At 38.3% G+C, this 17,634-nt stretch overlaps 1 protein-coding gene across 1 annotated transcript; it reads right to left on the minus strand.

The window, feature by feature from the left end:
- Positions 1-9,988: 9,988 nt before the first annotated feature.
- Positions 9,989-14,966, minus strand: LOC135649612 (receptor-like protein EIX2). The gene is made up of 2 exons (XM_065168156.1): positions 10,657-14,966; positions 9,989-10,543 (listed from the first exon to the last, which is right to left on the minus strand). Exon 1 carries the CDS (start codon positions 14,955-14,957, stop codon positions 11,799-11,801), a length of 3,159 nt encoding a protein of 1,052 aa, XP_065024228.1. The 5' UTR covers positions 14,958-14,966; the 3' UTR covers positions 9,989-10,543; positions 10,657-11,798.
- Between the last annotated feature and the right edge of the window lie 2,668 nt (positions 14,967-17,634).

Below are 17,634 nucleotides of genomic sequence, written 5' to 3' on the forward strand. Positions count from 1 at the left end.
ATGTATAAATTGTATGATAGAACGTTTCAACTCATCCATCATTTATCGACTTCTCATATTTCTATAATCTATTGATTGAATTTTTTCATGTCATGTGATATGGGCAAACCTAAAGAAATACTTAATATATAAGGGAATTGGGTGATGATAGCTAATAAATAAAAAATTAAACTAGAGATAGAAAAAAAGAAAAATCTTATTTACAAAAAATATTAATTTAAGGAGGAAGACTTTGAAATATTCTTGTGACTTACTTTAGTGAAATATATGCCTTTATTGTGAATTGATCTCCAAGAAGAGAGGAATAGTTTTAGACTTGCTCAAAGACCTCTGATTTAAGAAAAAATTATGGCCTTTGCATCACTCATACATTTTGGAAAAAATAATACTATTATCACGATCCCATTATAATTCTTGGTTTTTTTCACATAGGTCATAAAAATGAAAAAAAAGTAACTAATAAAGAAGAAAATAAAATCGCATCAAGATGATTCAATATGTGTCATTTGGTCATCTTTTGGTAAAATAAACTTCTTGAATTGTATTATAAAATAATCTTCCTTCTTTATATATCATGTTCTTCCTTTCTTATAAGATGATAATTCTTACCATCTTTTCTTTTATTTATATTTTTCTTCTTATTTATTGACAATCTTGAAAATAAGATCATGAATATGTAGGATATTATTGTGTGACAATTTGAATATGTCAATTGAACTGTGCAATCCAATGATGCACGAATAAATCATGGATTGAGATATAACAAGAGAATCAATTTTATATATATATATATATATATATCAACTCATCAATCAATCTGTAGGAAAGATGAGGTTCCCACTTTCCAACATTTATGGTATGACTATGATTGAGTCGTGATATGATGAATGAGTTGGAACAGCCAATCTTTCTCGATGACTCTTGAAACATTAATTGAAATGTGAAATATGATTGTGGATATATCTCAAGATTAGTTATTATAGGTAAAAACTCTTTTCACCCTGAACCATTTGTGATGTGGCTACGATGAAAATCAAAGTTAAGTAGATATCTATCTTTGTCTGATGAAATATTTTATAATATATTTATGGTGTGGATTAGTTTATTAAATCTTCTTCTATTGATTTATCTTCCTAACATACTGTGTCGCTCTTATACACATCTTTTCCTAACATACATCGTTCTCTATATATACTTTCATATTCAATTAATTTTTACTTATATAAAAATAAGTAATTTATTTAAAAAATAATTTTAGTGTTGGTCTTACCCTTTAGCACACACAAATGAAACCATCAATAATAATAATAATAATAATAATAATAATATTCTCTTCGCATATATTTAATCATTGTCAAGTTAGGTTTCTCATAGTTTTTTGATTAATTAAAGAAAAAAAAGTGATTAAGATATGAGAGAGAAAAAACAACAGATGATTCCGATATATAAGTTGGGAAGGGTCCAAACTTTCATCCGCCAATTATTTGAAGGTTGACGAAGTGAAGCAAGCGAGTCTTTCTACAAATAAGTCTCGGAAGTTGATGTCACTACGGAATCTTTCTTAATGTCTCATTCTAACTCACCCCCGTCAAGTGGGAAAGTGAGAGGTTTTGTCCCTGTTTGGTTGCCTAGCATGCGGATCTTTCTCTCTTACTTGCTGTTTACCTTTTTTTTATCATTTTTAATATGTAATTAATACGTATATATTTTTTAATTTTATTGGATATGCATAAATAATATTTTGAGAGGACAGTACGACTCATCCATTTATCGAGTTCTCAGAATATTTTTTATATGTCGTACAATCATAAGGGAATGCTTAATCTATGAGAGAATTGAATGGGTGGACAATACATAAGAAAAGAAAAAAAATGGAGAGAAAATGATAAATTTTTATTTTTAGAAATATTATTTTAAGTAATAAAAAACGAGTGTTAGAATTTAATGTGTACCAAAATGGTCAAATAAGAGGGCTCTTTGATTGTTGCACCGATGCATCTCCTTCCACAACCACAGCAACACCAATTTATCTGCATACAAAGCAAGAAGTGGAGATTCTCATAGGCCACCATCTGGGACACCCAATCCAAATCCACATTAAATGGACATGAGAGATCAATCTCCACATACATCCGGACAAATTTCTCATGTTCAAATTTCAGCGATCAAATTATATATTCCAACAATAGATATTTGAGCATAGTGATACTGTGTAGAGTGGATTAATTTAGATCTATTCAAAATGAGTAAAGTATTTTGTTGGATATATCTCAAGAATAATTAATGGGGGCATAAAGTCTTTAAAGCATTTGTGGTATGGCTATGATACAAGTTGAAGTAAAAAATTAAACAGATATCTATATTTATCTCTGGGATGGTAGCAATAACATGTTCTAATGAGGTGATAATTGGATTGGTTTCTTAGATCCTCCTTGTTGATATCTTGGATCCTTTTTCTGATTTGTGGACTTTCCTATTTGTAATTTCATGTTCAATTTTTTTTTTTAAGTAGACAAATTTCATTGAATAGAAAAACCATTTTCAATTATTTGTACATATAAAAAAAATTAATTTTTTTAGAAAATAATTTTAAACTAGGCCCTGCTCTTCGGCACACAGAAATGAAACACTAAAAAAAATATTCTAAATATTCAATCTTTAAAGTGACTTTCCAGTGATTTTTGAATCAAGTAAAGAATCAAAGGATAATTCCATCCTTCAAAAAGTTGAGGAGGATCCAAACTTCCATCCTTCAAAAAAAAAAAAACAAAGTCATCCTTATCCAATTGTTTCTTAATTACTTGATTAATTAGTAGGGGTCATGACCATGACCATAGGTGACATAATCAATATTAGGATAACATTCATCAGGATATGACAATTGAGCTTTCATGCCCCACTTCACATGTCGCGTTGAGAAGTCTCATGACGTGTTCGAATGGTTTGATGGGGATGGAATGAAACGACCGAGTCAAAGTCTTAAAAATTAATTTTATATTTTGATTATTTGTGGATGTCTTATTCTAACTCACCTGTGGAGAGGGAATGAGAAAGGTCACTGTTTGCTTGTCGAGCATGTGCACCTTCCTTAATGCATAACTAATAAGTATATTTATTTTTATTTTTATTGGATATGTATAAATAATATTTTTATGGAACGTTACAACTCATCCATTTATTGACTTCTCATATTTTCATAATCTATTAACTGAATTTTGGGAATTCGGTGAGGATTTATAATAAATAAAAATTTAAAACAAAGACAGAAAGTAAGAAAAATCTGATTTGTAAAAATATTAATTTATGGAGGAGGACTTTGAAATATTCTTTTGACTTCCTGTCACGGACTTAGCTGGTTTTGCCTAAGTCGTACGACACCCTTATGTGTCCGTCCGTAAAGGTCAACCTCCCCGAAGCCTCCCATGGTCTATTAAGACCCACAAAAGAGAAAACGGGTTAGAAAAAATGCCTCACTCGGGATCTACAAGCAAACATTCCAGGAAACACTTCATAGACAATACAAATTACAAATAGACTTTACAAGCTCTGAACAGTTGCACAACAAAGGGTCAAAATGGTTCATTACATATCAAAAATCTCTCACTAAGTGTCCACATGACACAATCTTTATTTACAAACCTAAAACGACCACCAAACCCAACTAAAATGGGACTATTAAGCCTTCGGCTGTCCCTCTACATGCTAAGCAAAGTATGAACATACCAAAAGACACGGACATACATAAGCATTACATCAAACATCTTATTTAGAAATTTGTCTGTGACATTCTCCCCCACTTATTCCTTCGACGTCCTCGTCGAAGCCTTTGTCGACATTGTAACTCCTCGCCTTTGTTGAGTCTTCAATCTTCTGCTCCAGCTGCAATGCGCCTCTTGACTCCTAGCTGCTCTCCAATGCCATTTTTTTTAAAAAAGTAGTCGAACCTTTGATCCACCATGCTGCTTCAACTCGCCAATGACTATGACTCTAGTGTGGGGTTGGCTGAGTTGTTTTGATCCTTGTTGGTTCCTGCGGATCCTCCAAATGAAGGAAAAGATCATCTTTACTATGCGTTAGTCTCTCAAATGCTCATGCTGCTTAAACTGGGTGGATACTTGTTGGAGCTTTAACGAGCATCGTCTTGTAAACTTCTGAAGTTTTGGGTCCTTCCTCCACAAAATTTGCCCATTGACTCTTCTTTCACTTAGTTGTCACTTCCAAGTAGGTTCGCATCACTTTCGCTTTCAATTAGCATTTTGTTGGGAAATAAAGCGAAAAATCTACTCTCAATAGTACTGATCACCGTTGGTGAGGATTTGACGACTATTGTCTTCTATTATCTTCAAATGATCTTTGAATATGTGCAGAGCTCCTCTATTGGATAAGAGAATTGGGGTACTCAGTTTTGCCCATTCTCTTAAGAGTTAAGAAGGTAAAGGTTACTTGACTTCGCCCGCCTCCTCGAGGTTGTACTCCATGATCGAGCTAGTTATTGGCCTTCGTCTGCTCTTTACTCACACTTCTAAAGTACTTGAAGTGTTTGCACTCCTTGCATTAAGTTAGTTACTGTGATTCACCTTCTCAATGCAATCAAACTTTTGGAATGTAGGAAGGTTTCACCCCAACTTGGAGTAATTCTCTAAAAGATTTGGTCGCCTCTGGGATTGTACCATCTTCTCCATCAACCCTACCGCCTACTCCACTGAGTAGCAAAGGTACAGCACTGCATACTGCCTGCTTCGTTCTATGATCGTGCACTCTTGCATGATCCGAAGTCCTTCACTTTCGACTATCTTGATGAGAAGCTCGTTGACACCGGTCTTACGAAGTTCCTTGGCCTCTACCCTTCAGCCTTGTCTCGGTACTTGGAGTTTGCCTCTGCATGCTCCACCTCCTCAGCCCCTTTCACGACCAAGCGCTCTCCCTCCATGAGAGCAAGGGATCAATGACTTTCATGGAAGTCCCACCTCTACAGTGCTAGTCATAGGTGCCCAGCAAGCCAATCACGTGAGTGATGGCACGTGTGACTTAATATAGAATCTTTTTGCTTATTATATTTTGGCATATATCACTTTATAACTATTGCATAAATGCATACATATATTGTGATGTCCTTGGATTTGTGCAATGGGAATCGGATCGTGATGAGATCACGATAGTGAGATCGATTCACCTTTAAACACATATCCTAAATAATCCCGGTCATAGGTTACTCGAGAGGGATATCGTGATAACCGGACAGACTGGTGTGCTGTATACCCGTCCATATGATGGATGCAGCTGGTCTCATAGCTGCTTGTGTGGGGACACTAGGGATACAGTACAGGTGCTCATTAGAGAATGAGTTCACTGATTGATCTACTTACGGAATGCTAGATGGTTGATGATGCCTTATTGTCAGACAGCGATTCCGTAGTCCTAGAGGTGTATCTAGTCCTTAGACTTGAGACACCAAGGATGTCCTGTATGAGTGCTCCACTCTTTGATACCAGACTTATAGGTTTGGCTGTCCCAGATCTAGTACAGCTGGTCATTGGGAGTGGTAGTCGACCTTACGAGGGCTATTGAGTGTCGATAGAGGATCATCCACTCTCGGCGTCATGAGAGGAATATCCTATGTGTTCTTGCTCAAACAAATCCCTAGCCAGGGTCATTCAGGTTGAGAGAGAAAGAGTTCTCCGGGAGAATCCGATTAGAGCGAGACTCGAGAAGAAACCGTATGGGTCTGACAACACCATGCTCGATATACGATCTCTGGTATATTAGATGGATGAGGGACTATAGGTACACGGTAACTGAGGACAGACAGGTCCAATGGATTGGATTCCCTTGTATCGTCTGGGGACTACGGCGTAGTGGCCTAGTACGTCCGTAGTCGATAAGTTGAGTGAATTATTACAGAGATAATAATTCACTGAGTTAGAAGGAGTTCTGACATGTATGACTCACGGCCAGCTCGATATTGGGCCTAGAGGGTCACACACATATGGTAGGCATTGCGATGAATAGAGGTTCGGATATGAGATATCCGACGGAGCCCTTGTCTTATTGGATGCAGATCCAATACCCACTAGGGGAGGACCCATTAGGGTTTTGACGGGGGACCTCTATAAATAGGAGGGATTCAGAGCCTCATGGGCTAGAGAGCTTTTGTTTGCCTTTTCCTATTCTCCTCTCCATCTCCACCTCAGAGTAGGTCTGGAGTTTTGAGGAGCGTCGTCGCAACCCTGCTGTGTGGATCACCGCTAGAGAGGAGGACGCTTGACCTCCTTCACCCTCTCCTAAAGATCTGCAAGGAAACAGGGATATACGATCTCCCTAGGTAACACAATCTACTCTATACGCAGTTTCATATTTCACGGATTTTTGCATACAAATCTTCGCACGACGACGAACATCTCTTTGGGAATCGGGGATTTTGTTTTTCTTGTTCTTCCGCTGCGCATATGATGTCGCCCCCAAGGATTTTCCCAACATACAGTACCATGGCGCTACCATGCCCATGGCCCTACTATACGTCGCCTCGCATCTACATCCCTTTTCTTCATGATCAGTAGATATGTCTTTGTGGCACTACTCCGAGTCCACCTCCATTCTAATTGATGCTTGATTTTGGGTAGCTAAGTCCCTTTGGACTCGTCGTCGCTTCCTCGTCCCTTTTGACCCCCTACTTCAACACCTTTGTATTCTTTAAGCAGCTTCCTTTGGTCGATGAAAAGACAGACTGCAACTCCCATGCATGGCCTCTGCCATCATGTTATAGGATTTGCACCGATTCTATTCTCCTTAGCTTCCTTGGTAGCAACGTTCGCTTCCTCAACCTTGTCCTCTAACTTGCCGGGCTCCCTCAAGCGAATATAGGCTCTAGAGCAGTCCAACTCTCCAGCTGCTTCGATCATACTTCTGCATAATCAAGTCCCTCCCATGGGACTCACTGGTACTTGCATTCGAACTTTTCCCTTAGTAGAACACAGCCCCCATATGCTGATGACCAAGGCTTTCATCCGATGTAAAATTCGATGCACGCACGGAAGACCCGCCTCTACGGTACCATGACCTTCACTCCTTGAATCCATAGCCCTTCTTGTCATCGTGTTATTCACCGAAGTGGAGCTTCTAGTAGCTCCCGATCATACCTCTGTATGATCTAGTACCTCACTGGACTATGTCGTGTGTATCGCATTGTCACGAACTGTTCCACCACGATCCGCTGCACTATGTCGCCTCCTGGTGACATCTCTATTGCATTATGATCCTTGAGGGATGAACTGGAATTGTGATCCCTCCATGTGTGGCCTCTGCCAATACATCGCAGGGACTCTTCCACCTTCGATTTTGTTCGCTCCTTTGACAATCGACCTTCATCCACCCACTCTCTGGTCACATATAGATGAAGCACTGCTCTAGGACAGTCCGTCGCCTAGTAGCTCCCGAAGTCCCCCGACTTCGCTATAATTAGTGCACCATTGTCTGGATCCTAGGCCTCTACCCTTACCAGCACAATTTCCGTTGTGCATCGCTTCCTTCATGGCAACTTGAATGACAACACTGTGGTATATTCTTCAAGAGTACCCGCCTCCGCGTCCTCTTGCCTCCTGCCAAGGCCTTCTAAACCCAACTTCGCCTCCGCAAATTGAGTCACCTTAGTTCCTCCATCAAATGCTTTTCCGAGATAAGGTGCATGTGCCAAGAAGCTCCCTTCATCTTTGGCACCATGCAAGATGAGTCTGCTCCGTCAGAATGAAGGACCCATGGAACAACATGATCCTGCTCTTTCCTCTACAATAGTTCATGTCCTTGACCTCTATCTAAGGAAAGCACTGTGCCTTCGCTCCATGTTCTATTTTCTATGCCGGCTCCCTTCATATGGCTTGGGTACTTCACCAAGTTACACCCAAGTTGCTCCGCTCCTCGTTTTTGTATTGAGTTGATGGTGGCCCTCGCGCCCACCATTCCACGCGTCAGCCCTCCCTTGAGTCTGATCTCTATATCGACTCCAAATGTGCTTTCATTTGTGTTGCTTTAGGTCGCTCCCCCACTTGATCTCGCAATGCATCCACCAATATATTCTCTCGAGCAAGATTATGCGATGACTCCTCACCGCTTGCTCAGTCCATTGAGCTTCATGGAGTTGTTGTTTGTTGAGGTACTTTTCCTCAACATGTGAGGTCCGTCCTATATGATTCTCCCTCTAGAGAGCTGGGACTTATCCCCTCCTGGATAACTGTCCCATTGGAGCAACATCTCTCTTCGTTTCGGAGACCACCATCCCCTTGGACTACTCTGATTTGCTGAACATACTATGCATTATTCTGCCTTCTGCAAACGCACCTGTTAGATTGCGACTCCACATCAATACAACCCCCACTGCACCACTCAAGGCCTAGCAATATGTTGAACTCGTTGCACACTTCAGCCTCCTACGGACATATCCTTCATATGTCGAAGAGAAAGTTTCAATGCTCCATGGCACCGAGTTTCGATCGCCTTGGGATGACCGCAAACATTCCATCGTCCGCATACAAGCCCATGTATGAGTACCAAATTCTTTGAGTTAGCAATTCCCCTCACCTCTATGAGCTTTGCACAACTCTTTTGATCGTTGAGCAACTCATTCCGTCTTGCATGGTCTCATCCTTTACCAAGTGCCTTGCTTGCCTTGAGCACCATCAAGTATAGTTATCAACATTGAGTCATAGCTCAAACCCAACCATCCCAACCTTTATGTGCTCTGCATTCTTCCAAGCTTGTCTGTTCTCATGGTGCCTCTTGCGCGAAGGGTTGGTCATTCCTCTGAATGTCAATCTCAGATGCTCGCTCCTCCGAGCGACTCCTTTTCCCTACATCTTCATACCCGTTTTCCCCCAAACGATCACGCGTGTGTTGATTGCCTTCAACGCAGCCCCGCTAGGTCCCCCATGTTTGCATGCTAAGTGTTTCTATGAGTGCTTGTCCCACTCTGATACCATCTGTCACTGACTTAGTTAGTTTTGCCTAAATCGTGCGACACCCTTGCATGTCCGTCCGCAAAGGTCAGCCTCCCCGAAGCCTCCCATGGTCCATTAGGACCCACAAAAGAGAAAATGGGTTAGAAAAAATGCCTCACTCGGGATCCACAAGCAAACATTCCAGAAAACACTTCATAGACAATGCAAATTAAAAACAGACTTTATAAGCTCTGAACAGTTACACAACAAAGGGTCAAAATGGTTCATTACAGACTAAAAATTTCTCACAAGTGTCCACATGACAATCATTATTTACAAGCCTAAAACGACCACCAAACCCAACTAAAACGGGACTATTAAGCCTTCGGCTGTCCCTCTACATGCGAAGCAAAGTATGAACATATCAAAAGACACGGATATACATAAGCATTACATCAAACATTCTGTTTAGAAGTTTGTCCGTGACATTACGTTATTGAAATAAGATAGAAGGTAGATGATAGTTTTGAACTCGCTCCAAATCCTCTTATTTAAGAAAAATTTATAGTCTTGCATGACTCATTAGTTTTGATCTTGATCCCGTTATAATTCTTAATTTTTTTTACATAAATAACTAATAAGGAAGAAAATGAAATGGTTCAATACGTAGTATTTGATCATCTTTTGATACAATAAGCTTCTAGAATATAATCTTCCATCTTTATATATCATATTCTTCGTTTTGGTATGCTTTCCTTGTAAAGTTATGTTGAATTAGGTGTTAAGTAGTGGGGAGCTGCTAAACATGTCATTAGTGGATTAATCCAAGTGGTCATCCAAATAGATGACTGCTAATTAATAGTAAAAGTTACACAAAAGGAGGAAAAAAAACCTTCTTAGGCACATCAACTAGGACAATTCATACCTAATTACAATGGTTGCAAAATGATCACTGTTGGACATGCACAATATACCGAAACAATACATGAAAAATATATAGAACACCAGAGACTGTCGAGTCCTTTTGCTGATAGCATAACATCATAATACGTATGGGCGACTTAGTGGAAAGGACCATATATTCTCAAGCTGTAATAGTAAATGTGCCACCCAAGTGTTCTATATATAGAACAGCATAGATAGCTCGAGTTGTTTTTGCTGATAGCATTACACGATAATACATATGGGCGACTTGGTGGAAATGACCGTATGATCTCAAGCTGTAATGGTAAATGTGCCACCCAAGTTTCCTGCGACAGTTCATGTGGTTCTTCTCGATTTGGACTTCAGCCTTGCAAACCTTACTGCCAACTGCACGAAGACCCAATCACCAGTCTTGTCTGTCAAACGGAAGAGAGCAACCCTTAGAGACTGTTTCATGATCATTATGCCGAAACAACTCCAAAACCCCACCACGAATCCCATGACGATGCTTGTAATTTCTAATACACCTTCAAGCTCGCCATCACTGTCTTCTTCTTCTTCTTCTTCAATTGCTGCAGGAGGTAGGCTTCGATAAGCAACGTCTCCAGGGCACACAGGCAGTGGCGTACCACAAAGGTCTTTGTTGCCAACATAGATTGAGGGGTCATTTAAATTGCTTGTTGCAATGCTTCCTGACAAGTTGTTGTAAGACGAGACTCGAGTGGCTCAAGAAGGTGAGAGTAGAAAAGCTACAAGGAATATTTCCTGTCGAATGATTGTCGGACGAGCTAAGATATTTGTATACCTGTAGACATATCCGAGAACAAAGCTGGAACTTTGCCCGCGAGTCCAACTCCAGATAGTTGAAGGCTTCTCAAATTAGTTTGGCTTCGAATCCAAGTAGGAAATTTAGTTCCTATATGACAGAAACTCATGTCAATAAATGAAGCATCAAAAGGGGGAAGCCAATTTGAAGGAGCTGTAAGATATGTCCAAATTTTCCAAGCTGAAGGAGCTGGGAAAAGTGTGCTTCAGTGATGTCGCCTTCTAGTGAGTTTGAGGAGAGGTCCAACCTGTACATTCCAGAAAATTGACCCAAATTATATGGAATAATGCCATTAAATTTGTTGCCCTCAATACGTAAGTATGACAAGGCTGCTCCTCCACTACAACTCGACAAACTTAAAGTCCTCGGCATCTGCCCTGCTAAGTGGTTGATCTGATATATCCAAGAACTGCAAGAGGTCGAGTTTGCCAATTGTTTCTGGTAGTTGCCCGGTAACAGAGTTACGAGACAGATGTAAAACCTGCAGACTTTGAAGATTGCCAATGTGTGCAAGGCTGCTAGCATTAGTGAGCCATCTTAGAATACTTGCATTACTTGAGTTCTAATAACCAGAGAGATCGAGCATGACAATGGATGTCAACAGAAGACTACTAATAGCCACAAAAATTGCCAACAGAAGCTGCCATATCAAAGAACACAAAGAAAAGCATGTGTCGACATCCAATTAACGAGGCAATGTATTGAAAGGAAAGCGATAACAGAACGACGGTAGATAAAAAGTATTTGAAGAGATTAGAAGGAATGCATTACTTGATACTTGTTCCTTCTTTATTCTGACCGCATTGCATGATGATTACATACAGCATGCATTACTTGAAAGCAGCTTGTGACCTCAAGATGTAATAATAAGCTCTTCAGCATACTTCATTCTTCTTGATTATAATGTCATAAAGACAACGGTAGGGATGACTGACTCGAACATATTGATTAGAACGACCGTAGATGAAGTTTTTGAACTGATTAGAACAAATACATACAAACTAATGAAGCAAATGGCTATCAACTGCGATACCCTTTCCTTCTTTATTCTGACAACATTACACCATAACATATGAGCTGGAATTACTAACTGGAAAGCAACTTGAGACCTCCTTAAGATGTCACAGTAAACTCTTCAGTTCTTGCCACCGATGGATCAAGTCACTCTTTGCTGTTTGGACTTTTAACGTTGCACATCCGACAGCCAACTGCACGTAGCACCAATTGCAAGCCTCGTCGATTAATCGGAAGAAAGCAGTCCTTATGCTCTGTTTCATGATCATTGTGCTTATAAAACTCCAAAAACCAACCACAAAACCCATGACGATGCCGATAATTTCCCACACTGTTTCAAGCCTGTCACCGTTTTTCTCTTCCTGTTCATGAGGTGGACTTTGATAAGCTTCATCACCAGGACACTCTGGCAGCGGCGTACCACAAAGGTATTCATTACCATCATAGATCGACAGGTCGCCAAGAAAGGTCGACATTTGACCACCGGCTGTTGGGATTCTTCCTGACAAGTTATTGTGAGAGAGATTCAAGTGGCTTAGGAAGGTGAGAGATGATAAGCTGGAAGGAATATCCCCGGTGAGATTGTTCATCGATAAGTCAAGTGATTCCAGTTGTTCCATGGAACCAATCTTTTCTGGAATGGTTCCTCCCAAATGATTCTTAGATAAGTTCAAGAAAAGCAATCCATGAAGGTTTGTTAGCTCTCTTGGGATCTCTCCGGAAAGATTATTATTTGATAGGTCTATGCTTGTTACAAGTGAGAGAATTGTGGTGTATTGGATGTCAAATCCTTTTACCGTTATTACTATGCTCTCGACATAGTAACTACCAGCGTCAAGATGAAGCAATGACGTAGTATCATGTTGCATCTCAACCATAGCCCTACAATTTCCCAGAGATGAAGGTATGCTACCAGAAAGATTGTTGGAAGAAAGATCCAAAACCTGAAGAGAAGTAAGATTTGCTATATGCACTGGAATGGGACCATAAAATAGGTTTGACTTCAAACAAAGAACTCTCAAGGATAAAAGGTTTTCTCCCACCCATGTTGGTATTTCATCATACAAATTATTTTCACCGAGACCAAGAGTAACTAATTGTTCACAATGTTTCAGGAACGAAGGAAATCTTCCAGATAGGTTGTTGTGGTTCAAATGCAGGGACTGTAGAGAAGTTGGAAAGGATTTATGGCAAGTTGGGACTTCCCCAGATAAATTGTTGTTCGATAGGTCGAGGACTTGGAGATAATTAAAATTACAGAAAAAGGAAGGAAAACTACCGTTGATATTATTATGAGATAAAGATAAAATTGCAAGATTCGAGGTATTTGCAAAACTCAATGGAATGGGTCCGACAAATGAGTTATTAGAGAGATCGATCACTTCATTGGCAGCAGAGGGTAGTGGGCCATTTAAGTTATTGGAGCTCAAGTTAAGATTCGATAAACCTTTTGAGAAATCCGAAAACCAAGTCGGAAGGTTGCCTGAGAGTCCAACTCCAGATAAAGAAAGTTGTTCCAAACGTGTTTGTGTATGAATCCAAGCAGGAAATATGGTTTCCATATGACATGAGTCCATGAAAATACTGTAGGCATTAAAAGGTGGAAGCCAATCATTAGATAGGATCACATTCAAGGAGTTGTAAGATATGTCCAATAAGGTTAAATTGGTGAGTTTGGAAAAGTGTGCTCCAGTGATGTTGCCTTTCAGTGAATTTGAGGAGAGGTCCAATTCACTTAATGCAGATAATTGACCCATACTTGAAGGGACAATTCCACTCAAATTGTTATATGATACATTCAAATATTCCAAGTTGTAGAGTCTGTCGAAGGTCTCTGGCATCTGCCCAGCAATAAAATTTTCAGATAAATCTAGAGATAGTATATTTTGGAGATTCCCAATACTTTCTGGTATCTGTCCTGAAATTTTATTTCTTGACAATCTCAAGCTCTCTAAGTTGATGATATTACCAAAAGTCATCGGTATGCCTCCAGTTATACTGTTGTAAGAGAGATCCAAGTATTCTAAATTGGTGAGATTCTCTATGGTTTGTGGAATTTCTCCAGCAATATGATTGGATCTCAAACTTAAATATCGCAAGCTGCTTGTGAAATTTTTCACCATTTCTGAAATATCTCCATCGAGCTCGTTACCATCTAATGCAAGATACTCCACGGGGCCAAGACTCCATAAGATTTGTGTAATATCTCCACTTAATGAATTTCCACTCAAATCCAAATGCTTTAAGCTCTTGCTCACATTCATTACTATTCCAAGAATTTCTCCTTTCATACCATTGTATTGCAAATTAAGTTCTTTCAAATTACTCAGAGCTCCCAGAGTGATTTGTAGTGACTCAATATCGACACCTTTGCAGCTAGCAAGATCGAGATATACAAGGCTGCTAGCATGAGAGAGCCATCTTATAATTGTTGTATTCAAGTTCAAATATCCAGAGATATCCAACTTGACAATTGAAGTCAGATTAAAAGGGAACGAAGGAGATGGAACATACGGGAGGTTTGCCCACTTCAAGTGCAATACTTTAAGACTATGGATTGAATTAACTTGATGAAGCCAATTAGTTGCTCTAGAGAGGTTGACAAAACTCATATCAACATATTTTAGAGAAGAAATTCGGGAAAGCCAATCAAGGTCATCAGCTCGTAGAACACTAAGTCTACATCCTTTGATATCGAGGTAGTGTAGGTTGGAGAGGTTCCCCAGTAGAGGAGGTATTAGTCCATCAAACATAGCATTGGATAGGTTAAGATATTCCAAGTGCATAAGTGAAGCAATCATGTGGGGAATGTGGGAGCCAGAGAAATTATTCATGCTCAAATCCAGATGTTTCAAATGCTTCAAATCATGCAAAGCAGGATTTACCTTGCTCGCACCCATCCCTTCCAGCATGAAGCAAATGTCATCCTCGTCATCCCAGTCGTCTGTGAGAGGATAGCGGAGGTCGAGCTTGATAACATGGTTGGTGGTGTTGTCGCAGGCCACTCCTCTCCAACGACAACAATCTTCACCGATCCAAGAAGAGAACCTTTCGTTGGAGTCGTACATATCAGATCTAATGGCAAGGAGAGCTCTCCTCTCACTCTCTATGCAGCTTCTCCCCTCCGTCCCGAGACGATCATCATGATCGTCTCTCACATGGCCGAGACAACAAGAGATGACTCCAAAGCTCATAATTATGGCTATGAGCATGATGACATGCTTTGGAAAAATAGATTCACCCTTGCAGCCACCGTTAGCAGCCATTTGAGTAAACTTTCAGCGATGAGGAAGTTGAAGGTGTGAGGTTGGAAGGTGGCTCCATACACACATTTATTATAGAATGACAATGAACGGTACTTGAGGACCTTTTCAATCTCAACGATCCGTGTCGTTGACATGATGTTCCCGCACTCCAACGTTTACTGACGTGATAAGTGGTTTGGAATGGGCTGGCGAATCTTCCTCGTTGATTCTTCCAACCATAATGATGAGGCTCTTTGTGAAGGATGTGACATATGAAATAAAAGTTTCCTTTATATGATAATTGATAACAAGTGGTGTTATGTGTAAAGGCAGTACTTAAATTACACTTGGACAACGATGTGATCATTACTGGTTAGTAATTGAACCGATGAGTTAATCTGATAGAATGAATATTTAATACAAATATCCAATATTATATATATATATATATATATATATATAAGTTTTAAATATGAATATTTATTATCTGAAACTATTACAAGAAAGCAACTGAGTCCAAGTCTTTGATGTCACTCGAGATCTTTTGTTGTTAACATTCTAGAAGGCATAAATGAGTTGTGGAGTGATCACTATTAAGCATAGGATTTTATAGTATTTTATTATACTCTAAAATTAGTTTAGTTTCCATATATCTCAAGAATAATTATTGTAGGTATGAGGTTTTTACACTCTGAAGCATTTGTGGTATGGTTACAATACAAGTCAAAGTCAAACAGATATTTATCTTGTATCTCTTGAATGGTAGTAGTGATATGTTCTAATGAGATGATAAATGGATTGAATTTTTGGATCTTCCTAGCACACCGTGTCAAGAAATGTCACCGTCAATGTTTCATATGTGTGGGTTTTCCTATTCGTAATTTCATGTTCGTTTTTTTTGAAGTAGACAACTTTCATTGAATTAGAAATAAATTATACAATTATTTGTAAATATATATATATATATATAGTTTTTTCAGAAAATAAAAATAAAACTTTTAAAAAAATATTCTCTTCTCAAGTATTCAATCATTAGAGTGACTTTGCCATGATTTTTGGATAGAAAGAAGTGTGATTGAGACATGAGAAAAAGAATCAGCGCATGATTCCAACATTTAAGTTGAGGAGGATCCAAACTTCCATCCTTCCAAAAATATAATATAATCCTTAACTAATTATTTCTTAATTAGTTGACTATTGTAAGTGTTCCAATGTACGCACTAAGAGTCATGACTAAAGGTGACACAATCAACATTGGAATAACATTAATCAATGCATGTCAATTGGATTTTCATAGCCCCACTTTGACATGTCGCGTTGAGAATTCTAGTGACGTGTTGCGTGGTTTGACGGGGGATGAAATGAAACTAGCGAGTCTTTGTGCAAAAAGTCTCAAAAGTTGATTTTATCTTTTGAGCATTTCTTGATGTCCCATTCTAACTCATCCCGTCAAGGGGGCAGAGAGAGAGATCACTGTTTTCTTATCGAGCATGCGCACCTTCCTCTCTCTTTCCTTCTGTTTGTTTTTTATTTGTCTTCTTTAATGTATAAGTAATAAGTATATACGTTTCGATTTTTATTGGATACGTATAAGTAATATTTTGATAGAACATTGTAACTCATTTATTTTTCGACTTCTCGTATTTCCATAATTTATTGAGTGAATTTTTTCATGTCATATAATGTTGGCAATCCTAAAGAAATACCTAATAAATAAGGGAATTGGGTGAAGATAGATAATAAATAAAAAAATAAAAGAGAGAAAAAAAAATCTGATTTATAAAAATATTAATTTAAGGGGGAGGGATTTGAAATATTCTTGTGACTTACGTTGTTGAAATATACAAATCTTTATTGTAAATTAGTTTTAGAGAGGAGAAAAGAGGAACGAATGTAGATGATAGTTTTGGACTCGTTAAGTCTAATGAACCAATGGAATGATTTGGAGAAGAAATTTTTTTTTAAATACTAAAGGGATGAACACTTTGTTTTATTCTCTAGATAAAAATGAATTCAATCGGATTTCTATTTCACATTTGGCACACTCTTGAAATCACACATGAAGGTACTAATAAAATTAAAGATTCAAAAATTAATCTTTTAATTTATGATTTTGAATTATTTCGTATGAAGCTAATCTTTTAAGTCAAGCAAAACTATTGTTGATATGTATACATGTTTTATGGATGTCATCAATAGTTTAAAAGTTCTTGACAAATATTTTTCTAATCTAAAATTATGAACTCATATTACTCATATGTTTTATAAAAAATAATACTATTATCATGATCCCATTATAATTCTCAGTTTTTTACATAGGTAAAAAAAAATGAAAACAAAGTAATTAACAAAGAAGAAAATGAAATTGCATCAAGATGATTCAATATGTTTTACTTGGTCATATTTTGATAAAACAAGCTTCTAGAATTGTATTATAAAATAATTTCCTTCTTTATATATCATGTTCTTCCTTTCTTATAAGATGATAATTCTTTTTGTCTTTTTATTTATTTATGTTTTTCTTCTTATTTACTGACAATCTTGAAATAAGATCATAAATATGTGACAATACAAATATATCAATTGAACCCGAGCTTGAATTAACTATCAATTCAAATGATTTTAGTAGGTCTTTTTTATTTTCACATATGGCAAATGTGGCCTGATTTCCACCGTGTGAAATTCAATGATACTGGCA

Source organism: Musa acuminata, chromosome BXJ3-9, assembly GCF_036884655.1.
Source record: "Musa acuminata AAA Group cultivar baxijiao chromosome BXJ3-9, Cavendish_Baxijiao_AAA, whole genome shotgun sequence".
Taxonomy (NCBI): Eukaryota; Viridiplantae; Streptophyta; class Magnoliopsida; order Zingiberales; family Musaceae; genus Musa; species Musa acuminata.